Genomic DNA, 11,007 nt, shown 5'->3' on the forward strand with positions numbered 1-11,007 from the left:
TTAACCTCTTGGTTATTAACCCCTTTGTAAGCCTACTGACTCTGAGCCAGACTCAATCAACTTTCTCATGACTCTTTCCAGACCACACCAGTGACCATGCAGGTTGGAGAAGGTCAGCAGGTGCAGATTGTCCAGGCCCAGCCACAGGGTCAAGCCCAGCAGGCCCAGAGCAGCACTGGACAGACCATGCAGGTGATGCAGCAGATCATCACAAACACAGGAGAGATCCAGCAGATCCCGGTAAGCCCTGCCTTGCCTCAGGTCTGCATGGCACTCTTCAACATAATAACAGAGATACTTAAAGATTTAATATCTGTATACACACACAGACAAAAAAATATTGTGTGTGTGTGCATGTGTATTTATTTTGCATGATTATGTATATATTGTGTGTGTGTGTGTGTGTGTGTGTGTGTGTGTGTGTGTATAAACATTTTTAAACGTATATTCCTGTTACCCTAGACCAGTGATGGCGAACCTTTTGAGCTCGGCATGTCAGCATTTTGAAAAACCCTAACTTAACTCTGGTGCCGTGTCACATATAGAAATTTTTTGATATTTGCAACCATAGTAAAACAAAGACTTATATTTTTGATATTTATTTTATATATTTAAGTGCCATTTAACAAAGAAAAATCAACCAAAAAAATGAGTTCACGTGTCACCTCTCACATGCGTGTCATAGGTTCGCCATCACTGCCCTAGACCACAACTTGCTCACTGTGTGCTCACTGCTTTCCTTTAACCCATGTTAAAGTTCACCACTGTGCAGCAGCTCCTTTTAATTTCCCCTCACTCCAACTACATAGAGAAGGCCCTGTGAGACAGTCCTGTCTTTTGACTAGCAAAAAATAAGAGGGAGGTGTATAGGGAAGACCATAAATACACTTGTTGCATATTCATGAGTCAGTTCCCACTGGAGCCTGCAGCAAAGTATATTTTTGGCTTTCATTTAACTTATGCATTCCTTCAATGTGGACTACTGCTTCCTGTGTGCCTTGAGGGATTTCATTTCTTAGATTTGTTGACTTTTTTACTTGTACTTGTTCTTTTGTTAAAAATGTTCTTGTCTCAACACTTGCCATTCATACATTGGTCATTTTGCCACCAAAAAATGTAGAAAGTGAGTGACATGGAACAGTCCTTCTATTTCCTACCCCTTGTTCTTCCTATTATAAATGAAATGTAGGCAAATCTGGAAATTCGCTTGGGCTTGATTAACCACTTTCTCTCTGAAAAAAGCTCAAAAAGCATCCTCAACTCTGGTTTTGAAACTGTTCTTATTAGGTTAACAGAGTACTAGGCCAGGAGAAAGTTTAGGAAAGTGGAGTGAGTGTGTCTCTGTAGCGCTCGCGCTCTCTCTCTCTCTCCCTCCCTCCCTCCCCTGCAGGTTCCTTGCCTCACTTTTTCAGCCACCAACCCAAGACCTCTCTTGAATGGTTTTCATTCATGTGGAGGCACCAAGATAAGTTCATTTAAGCCAGAGAAGAGTAACTGGCTTGAGTGTTTTTAGCCCTCTGGCGCACAGAGCTTTAGCACAGATGAGTAGAATTCAGGACCTTGTCTTCATGGTTCTCGGATAGGAGCTTGCATTCTAAACTCATCAGCATGCTTGCAGTAGTGATGACCTTCAGGAAGGAAATTGCTTCTCTTTTGAAAGCCTAAGGGGTAGACTTACTTGCTCTTTAGTTAACATATGAAAGCTGTGAGGATCCCCAGACTTATCCTGTGGTAATAGGACTAAAGTATATCATCAGATGTCTAAACTTAAAAGAAGAGCTTCTAGCTTCGAAGAGCTGCTTGGAACTAGTTGGTGCACAGCTTTCCAATCACATTTGAGTTTCTGCGAAGAGCTCTTCCCAGCCAGGAAATGGAAAATCCCTATGGCCGTCAGTATACCTTCCCAGCTGCTGGGACAGGCTTTAGTCTTTCATCCCGTGCGCCTTGGCTGGAGTTCTGTGACTCCTGGGACCAGACACCGTCAGTCTCAGCAGTGAGGTCTCCTAAGCCTCCGCCCAGCTGCCTTTATCCCCATAAGCATCTTAACATCGTTGCCTGGAAGCTGCATCAAGGGATTGAGGTGGGGAAGGGAGGCTTGGCATCACAGCCTCCCAGCAGCTCCTCTCAGCACATCCTCAGGAAATAAATGACTGCAGGTCACAATATCATGCCCTATCTTCTTATGAATTAGATTCTTACAGGTTTAGATTTTTGTGGCCCTCCTTGCCTTAAGCAGACAATTCTGGAATGATCTACCAGAACTTTAGAATTAGTCTGTCTGGGTGGTTCCAATCCTCTTCCAGGCTGGCAGTTGCAGAGAAGCAGTTTGATTTCACAATGCACACAGGAGTGCCACTTCAGCCCACCAGCATTTTCCTCGTGGAAGCACAGTTCCCTTCAGTGATATTAGCTCTTGGAGGCAGGGGAGTGTTTATTCCAGGACAGAAGCCTGGTAGCCTCAAGAAGCTCACCTTACAACAAAGGCAGCCTGCAGCCAAGGAGGTGGTGTCTGGGCGCCCCAAATCCCAAGTGTGAATGTCTGCAGCCCTTCTCTGCTGAGCCTCAGCTCCTCTTGTGTTGTAACCACCTTGGCCCTTTCTTCGTCTGCATTCAAAGCACTAAAACTTTCATGGTACACTGGAGCGTTAAGAGCCTGAGTTAAGGCTTTTAGCACACAATTAAATGCAGTATGTGGTATTATTGTATTATCTGAGACTTAATCTTAAGCATGAGGGACTCCGAGGGCATTTTTGTAGGTTTGGTTTCCCATGATGGAGTTTTCTGTGAAAGGTTTATTGATTCAGCTTCCCCTTGGGAGGCGTTTAGCCAGAAGCTAGTGCTGAACACCAAGGATCCTAAAAGTCCCTCAGACTCCCGTTGGTCCTGGCTCTTGGGGACAGAGATAGTAAAGCTGGCCAACTTTTTCTTCCAAAATGTGCAGCGTGGAATTGGGTAGTTCTAGGGCTGTGGTGTGGAGTGACAGCCATCTGCTTTGTGCTCCTGGCAGACACTGGAGCTGTTCTCAGTACAGTATTAGATCAGCCATTCTGGGAACTGGGTGGAATAGTGTGGAGCTGGAGGGAAGAGAGGCCCACACTTAAGGTATAAACATTCTGATGATGTTAGACAGCCTTTGGGATAAAATCCTAAGATAAACTGAGCGAACAGCGAAGAGCCAATGAATGTTGAGGGTGCAGCCATGCTTTTTCATGCATGTGACAAGATCCTAGGGAGTTTTTTCAAGGTCCATTGTGTGTGTGACTTGCAGGATAGGGAAGTGATGGTTTTGCTGTTTTGACCTCTATTACAAAGGAACTTTTCCGGCATGCTTTTTTGGAGGGCTCATTGGAGGGCACATGGAAAATTTGCCTGTTCGAAGTTGCACTCAATCCCCTGTGGTCTGTCTGTCTCTTCCCTGCCCTAGGTGCAGCTGAACACCGGCCAGCTACAGTACATTCGCTTAGCCCAGCCTGTATCAGGCACCCAAGTTGTGCAGGGACAGATCCAGACGCTTGCCACCAATGCTCAGCAGGTATGTGTCCCAGGGATGCAGGGCTTGACTTGGGGACCAGCAGGAGCTGGCTTCCTCCTTATTCCTCAGCAAGAGCCACCTCCACACCTGCGTATCTATTCTGCCTCCACGGTGGGGTTTCATGGAGAATTGCATTCAAAGTGTGTTTCTTACCATCTTGTTCTAAAGTGCAAGGCAGGAATGTCTCAAGTATACTTGAAGAAAGCCTGATGTACCTGTATGCAGGTCTCACCAGAAGTATTTTGACAGATTGCCTCTTTGTCAGGCTGTTAGCAGCTTTCAAACTGAATAGCTGTTGTGTTCTGGCCCTCCTGTGCCCTTTGGAAAGCTTCCTTAGATTTTATCCTCACCTCCTCAGGCACCCTTAACCAGAGATTGCTCGCCTTTCTTCTCTCACGCCCTAGGATGTTGGAGGCTGTGAGCCACAGGTGCTGAGGGGGCCTCCCTGGGCTTGGGGGTTGGGGAATGTGGGCATCATTGCAGGGGGTGGGGGTGCTGCTCAAGGAGAGGCATTGTTAATGGATTTTTTTTTGCCTCATACCCAAAAAAAGCAGCGATCGTTTAAGAGCTGGATCTGTCTGGCCCAGTTGCATTTCTGGTGATGTATCTATTGACAGTGGTAACAGAGCTGAGTTTGTAGAGCAGGTCTCCAAAGATTTAATTTGGGAAAATGTGAGGAATGAGCCAAAAGTAAGGCTTCTGAATTCCATATAGTCTCTGGGATTGTTAAAGGCTCACATGGAACTTGGGCTTTTCCTTAATTTCCTTGGAGTTTACTGACATGGAATTAGCTCAAAACTGGTCACACCCTTGGGTACCTCACCTTCCACTTTAAAAAAACAAAAAGCACCCATAAACTTTTGTAAGATTCTAACCTGGGATCCCAAAAACTTTTTATGGCCTAGGGGTGGGAGGAAATGAGAAGGAAGAGTTCTTGGTTTCCCAGATATCAGTTTGGGAGCCAGAAAGCTTGACTTGGGGCCGGGGTGGTTACAGAGAGGAGGGGAAAAAACAAGAAGAGAGCACCTGAGGGCAGTCACAGTCTGTATAACAACAGATTGTACGTGACCATTGGCAGTAAATGTACGTTTAATGAATGCTGAATAAATAGTGTGTAAAAGGAATTTAAAGATAAATGAAGCTTTCTTTGATATAAAGGGCAGTACTGCTGGCCATGGCACAGTTAATCTCATCTATGAGGAATATTTTCCATTTGTCTCAGGGTCGTTCATTTATTCTGCAGACATTTCTTGAATAATTTATTTGCACTGGGAGATTCAAAGACAAAACTTTGCTCCTGCTCTCAAGCAGCTTATAGACTGATAGGAGGAGAAAGACCCAAAACAAGGAACAATAGTATGAAGCTCTTTCACACATGTCCCCTAGACCTGATGGGTTGTTTTTGGCCGCTGTGAGGACACCTGAGAGGACCGTCCTTACCATGCGGGTTGGCTGTAATGATTCCAAGAGATGGTGCACAGAAGACATTACTAGTCAAATGTTCCACAGACACAACTGTGCACACAAGCACGCTTCAGTCTCTCCAACAGCTGGCACTGTACAATGCATTCCTACATGGCAGTACATTTCTTTTAAAATCCACACCTAAGATTTTAAGTGCTCGTGATAAATGTTTCCTTGCCGCCGCCCCCCCCCCCGCCCTGCCCCCCAATTCTTGGCCCAAAGGGCTACACGTGGCCACTATCGGAAAAAGTACTTTATAGGTTTGCCACAAGGGCTTCTAGGGCCAAGGCCACCTGCTCGCCAGGGTGTTTCATATTCCAGTCAGATAATCTGGGTGATACGGGTTTGGTTTGGAGCCCACCTTCCAAGAATGAAAGGGACCACTCACTACTTTGCCCAGTGTTTTGCAAATTGTCTTCACTGGCTGCAAGACTCTTAGGGTTTCTGACTAAACCGAAAATGTTATGCTCTCTCATGTCAGCACTCATGAGCTAGGTGTTTGTTTGATTTGAGCCCCAAAAAGACCTTGATGAGGGGGTAGTAGGTGACTGGTAATGCCGCGTGTTCCAAGGTCCTCTTTATCAGCAGTTGCCAACCATGCAGACCACCGGTTGGCGACCGCTGCTCTATATGGGGCCAACTCTAAGTAGCCTTCAGGGCTACGGGATGGGAGGGACCTTGCTTTTCTGCTACACGTCAAACACCTGTTCTATGCCAGGCATTATTCTGGGCACTTGATATGTATTGTCTCATTTGATCTTCACGACCCTCTCCTGGGTAGTGGGCTGGTGGCTAGACCCTGCAGCTGACCTGCCTACTCTGCTATTTTGATTCCTGCAGATCACACAGACAGAGGTCCAGCAAGGACAGCAGCAGTTCAGCCAGTTCACAGATGGACAGGTAGGACCCCCAGTCCAAGCAGGGGCAGCGGGTGAGGAATGGGGGTGAGGGCTAGTGGATGACATCTATGGGTTTGGGTGATTAGGGCAGCTGTCCCATTTTCTGTTAACAATGAGGGGACAGAAATTGTTAAAACAAGTACAGTTTTTAAATCAGGGTGCCTGTCCTTTAGCATTATAGACATTATATAGCCCAAATCCCCATTTTACGGATGAGTAAACTGAGTCCTAGAAATGGGAAATGCTTTGTCCATGATCACTCAGCTGTTCATTGCAGAATAAGGACTAGAACACAGGTGTCTTGTTTCCCTCTCTAGTTTTTCTCTGCTGCTCTTTAATGGTATGGGTTAGTTGAAATGCAGAGAACATGGGACCTCTCAACCTCTCAGTGCCTGGAATTCAGTAATTCTAAACCCGTGCAAAGAAAGAATCTTACTTTTCCCTTGGCCTATCCCCTCATACTATGACTGTGCTCCCAGTCATCCCTGAGGACATGATGGGATGATGTGCCCAAGCTTGTATTCTCTGCTGCCCAGAGGAGAGGAGCCGCATCATCCACCTCTGGTTCCTGCCAGTCCCAGGTGCTAGGTTCACATGCCAGGGCTCCTGTGGCAGGGGTTTTGGCTGGTTTTGGGGGGGGACCCCTGAGAAACCAAATGATCAGTTGGCACTAACTTCCCAAAGTGGCTATGTGAGCATCTGCTTCACCCGTCACGGGTCTTGGCTGTAGGAAGTGTTTAATTCCAGGTGACCTCCTCAGCAGGGCCCATGTAGGAAGTGCAGGTTCAGTGTAGTCAGATCTTCTGAGGAAAGGAGGAAGAGGGGGTAATCCTATTGCCTCTGCCAGTGAGGATTACTGAGAATTGGGGAAATGCTGACTTCCAAGCTGCTGGTACAGTGGTTCGAATTGCTTGTGTTTGTCACAGAGGAACAGCGTGCAGCAAGCTCCAGGCTCTGAGCTAACGGGAGAGGCAGAGCCCAGAGAAGTGAAAGCCACAGGAAATGCAACTCCCTGCACCTCTTCCCCGCCCACTACACACACTCCCTCACACCGTGCTGGTGCCTCCTGTGTCTGCTGCTCCCAACCCCAGCAGAGCTCCACATCCCCTCCTCCCTCTGACGCCTTGCAGTGGGTGGTGGTTGAAGTATCTGGGGCCCCAAACCAACTCGAGGCCCATAGGGAGCTGCATGCCCCTCTCCCAGGGGTGACCTCACTCTCTCCTCTCCACCCCTCGCAGCAGCTCTACCAGATCCAGCAAGTCACCATGCCTGCCGGCCAGGACCTCGCCCAGCCCATGTTCATCCAGTCAGCTAACCAGCCCTCCGACGGGCAGGCCCCCCAGGTGACCGGAGACTGAGGGCCTGAGCTGGCAAGGCCAAGGACACCCAACACAATTTTTGCCATACAGCCCCAGGCAGTGGGCACAGCGTCCCTCCCCAGAGGACCCCGCCGACCTCAGCGCCTCCTGCAGGCTAGGACATTGGTGCACTTCACCCCACACCTGGGGGCCGAGATTCTCCAACAGAAAAATGCAATATTTTTTATTTCCTTTTTTTCTTTTTTATTTTTCCACTGAGGAATCAATATTTCAATATGTTGAGCTGTGTGTCCAATGCTATGAAATGAAAATATTAAATAACATATTTATGGCATTTTCTTGAAGAGTGTGGTTGAAGATATATTTCTTTTGTTTTTCTTTTTTGGGGTTTTACTTCCACTTCTTTTTAGGAGCAAATCTCCTAATGGGTGTATGTTATCTCCTGACTCTTGGAATAGCCGCTGCCCCCAGGATTTTCCATCTTTTCTGTCCTCTGATTAAGGTGACTGCGTGTAGCTTCTTTTTCATTAGTGGTCTTCTCTCCTTGTCCCTGCTCCTGCCCTGGAGCTCTGTGCACCTGCATCCAGAGGCCATGGGAACATCCTTGCATTTAAGAGATGAACTCATTCGCCATGGAGAGGAGAGTGGATGGTTTCATTCCCAGGCCCTAATCTCCCAGGGATCCAAGGAGACTAGAACTTTGTGCATTTACCTCCATACACACATTTTTATTTTTTAAATGCATTAAGAATTGTGCTAGTCTCCTTTGCTGCATGGACATCAATGCATGACATGAAATAAACCTCATTTTAGACAATTAAAAGTCTTGAGTTCTGTATTTGGCAGCATTTATAGGGCCACTTGGGTTGGGAAAGGCTTGGAAAGGTTTATTTGCATTCAGGTTGGGTGTCTGTGAATGCGGGGGGACCCTTTTGAAAAAAAGCTAAGGGAAACTTACACTACACATCTAATTCAAACTGAGGTCTTCAGCTAATTTTAAAGGTAAAACTGCCCACCTTACGTCCTGGGCTACCACCATGGGCCAGATTCAGTTGTGTCCTGTTTGGTTGAGGGTTAAAAGAGAACATCTTTCAACGAGAAAGCTCCATTCTTCAAAGTAGGACCCAGATAAATCTCTCCTCTCCTGTCTTGGCACGGGCTGGCACTTTGAGTTGCCTGCTCTGGGCATACTCAGTAGCATCTGCTGTGGAGGGCAGCCTAAGCCCCTTGTCAACCAGTAGGTCACAAGAGGTCTACAGCCAGGGCCTGTATTCTGTTAATTGAAACAGGAATAAAAAGAGCATTCTACTTCATTGACCATACTGGCCAATGGGTAGCTGTCTTCCTTACCTTCACTATGCCATCCAATGAGGCCCGTTGTCTGGGAAGATCAGAGAACTGATTGCCAGGAAAAGTAGGTATCAATTTCTTCTCTGACAGTAATATGCCTTAAAAACTTGGGCAACTCCCTTCCCTTTGGGACTGTCTCAAGGTGTGAGATGGGGATGGGGAAGAGTCTTTAATATTAGATGATTTTGTCTGACCCTGATGTCCTTAGAATTCCTCACCAAATATCTGCTGTCAACCTGGACATCTGTGTCATCTTTTATTTTCAATCATTGACCGAAGAGTACTTCACCTTATTCCACACATACAAATTTGGATGGCTTGCAATGAAAACATACACAATGAAATAAAATATTACAGATCAGAATTAGGAAGAATACAATTGAGTAGGAAATGGATCATAGAAAACAAATAGTCTGGCTGTAAAGATCTACATAGTTGTTAGAATTAGGTTTCACACTTCATCCTGGGCTTCTGGGCCAACAAAGCAAAAAGAGCCAGAACCAGGTAAGAGTCACACCAGCCCTAGCCTGTTTGCTCAGTGGATAGAGCATTGGCCTGCAGACTGAAGGGTTCTGGGTTTGATTCTGGTCAAGCGCACATGTCCGAGTTGTAGGCTTAATCCCCAGTAGGAGGCATGCAGGAGGAGGCAGCCAATCAATGATTCTCATCATGGATGTTTCTATCCCTCTCTGAAAAAAAAAAAAAAAAAGTCACACCATAAAAGGAAGAAAAATGACATTATTTTATAAAAGCAAGTATTTTACTAGTTTTTAGGGCTGGAATACATGGTACCTCCAGTGTCATCAGAGTAGGGGAAGCAGATTCTACCACCATGAGAAGGCACTAAGTCTTCCTCCATAAGAAGCCTCCGGCAGCTCCACAGGCTCTCAACTTCAGTGCCCCTCCTCTTTATCTAGTTATCTTCATTCTAGCTCAACTTTTCTCTCAAGGGTTCATGGCCTTCCCACTGTGCTGGATCCAAACATGCAAATATTCCTTGATAGCTGGGTGCCCAGCCCCACGTGGAAAAAGTGCCAGACTCGCAGGGGTCCTCAAACTTTTTTAACGGGGTCAGTTCACTGGCCCTCAGATGGTTGGAGGGCCGGACTATAGTTTTTAAAAAAACTATGAACAAATTCCTATGCACTCAATGGCGGCAAAAACACCCGGCGGGCTGGATAAATGTTTTCGGCGGGCCGCATGTGGCCTGTGGGCCGTAGTTTGAGGACCCCTGTGCCAGAGGGAGGATGAAGTCAAGTGCACACGAGGGGCCCTGGCCTCGGAGAAAAGCTCGGCTGTTTTCATTTCCTGGCTAATCCACCACATTGAGGCCACTGAACCGACCCACCTTGCTGCTCTTGGACTCATTCTGAAAATCCAAGCATAATTGGAAACAGGCCAGTCAATGGGTCCCCATTTCTCCATAGATTTCCATTCTTGGAGGTTTCGATCAGTTGTGATTGGCAAGCAGCTTCCTTGCTGAGCACGTTCCCTTTAAATTTTCCCCCGCCAGCAGGGCCTGTCTGGGTGTAAACAAACACTTCAGTGCAGCCCAAGACAGCCCCTATCTAATACCCAGCACGATCCCCTTACATCCGGAGCACTCTTCGAACATTTTTCCTAGCACTTGCAGCTTTCGTCCTCCTGATGATCTTCACAATGACCCTGCAGGGGAGACAGGAAGAGGGATCGTGATCCCTGTGTTGCAGATGGAGACATGGGAGACATGGCGAAGTGCAGTGACTTTCCCAAGGTCACTCCATGAAGAGGTGTGGAGCTGAAACCAAAACATTGGTCTCCTGATCTGTGTATACACAGCTGCTTTCTGGCCAAAGATACGTGTGTGTGTGTGTGTGTGTGTGTGTGTGTGTGTGTGTGTGTGAACAAGGCTTTACTAAATGTGAACTGACGCCTTTTGCTCAGCTTCCTCAAACCCATTGGCCCAGCCTTGAGTGTATGTGGGGGAATAAAGGAAGCAATTGGATCTGGTCTGTGGACAGCTGGTGCTTGGGATAATTTTCCTGGAGGCGGATGCAGGAGACTGGAGGCCCCTGGGATTACCAACAGACCACCTGGCTGGCTTCCTTGCTGCTCAATTCTGCGGGTGCCACAAGGGGGCAGCATGTAGCACTCACCCAAGTTTCTGGGAGATTCCTTGTCTCACCCTCATTCAACTTGAGACAAGACTAGGAACTATGGAGTATGACTGCCCCTTTTCTCAATGGGTACTAGATCCTTGGCCCCTTCCTGGGAAGACCCTTAACTTTTGAAGGGAGGTACAACTAGGGCAACAGTGAGGGCTGGAAAACTACCCTTTCCAGAATATTACATCAGGGTAGGTGGTTAGATTTTAATAAGGACTTTCCTACAGCTTAAGTTCATTCAAGGCCCTAAGTCCCCAGTTTGGTGTCTTTCCACTCCCCTTTCCTGCACTGTGTTGCTC

General features: G+C 47.0%; 1 protein-coding gene across 7 annotated transcripts in view; it reads left to right on the top strand.

Moving 5' to 3' along the window:
- The window catches only part of NFYC (nuclear transcription factor Y subunit gamma), a 67,747-nt gene extending 59,710 nt beyond the window's left edge, over positions 1-8,037 (top strand). For 4 of the 7 annotated variants that reach the window (XM_015563158.1, XM_006762554.2, XM_015563160.1 and 1 more), the window contains 4 exons: positions 82-240; positions 3,425-3,532; positions 5,837-5,896; positions 6,822-8,037. In XM_015563158.1, the coding sequence (XP_015418644.1) occupies positions 82-240; positions 3,425-3,532; positions 5,837-5,896; positions 6,822-7,253 (759 nt within the window). In that variant the 3' untranslated portion in view covers positions 7,254-8,037. The remainder of the gene's footprint in view (positions 1-81; positions 241-3,424; positions 3,533-5,836; positions 5,897-6,821) is intronic. The other 3 variants (XM_015563159.1, XM_015563161.1, XM_006762555.2) reach the window with 1 other exon arrangement.
- The last annotated feature ends 2,970 nt before the right edge of the window (positions 8,038-11,007 follow it).

Source organism: Myotis davidii, unplaced genomic scaffold, assembly GCF_000327345.1.
Source record: "Myotis davidii unplaced genomic scaffold, ASM32734v1 scaffold458, whole genome shotgun sequence".
Taxonomy (NCBI): domain Eukaryota; kingdom Metazoa; phylum Chordata; class Mammalia; order Chiroptera; family Vespertilionidae; genus Myotis; species Myotis davidii.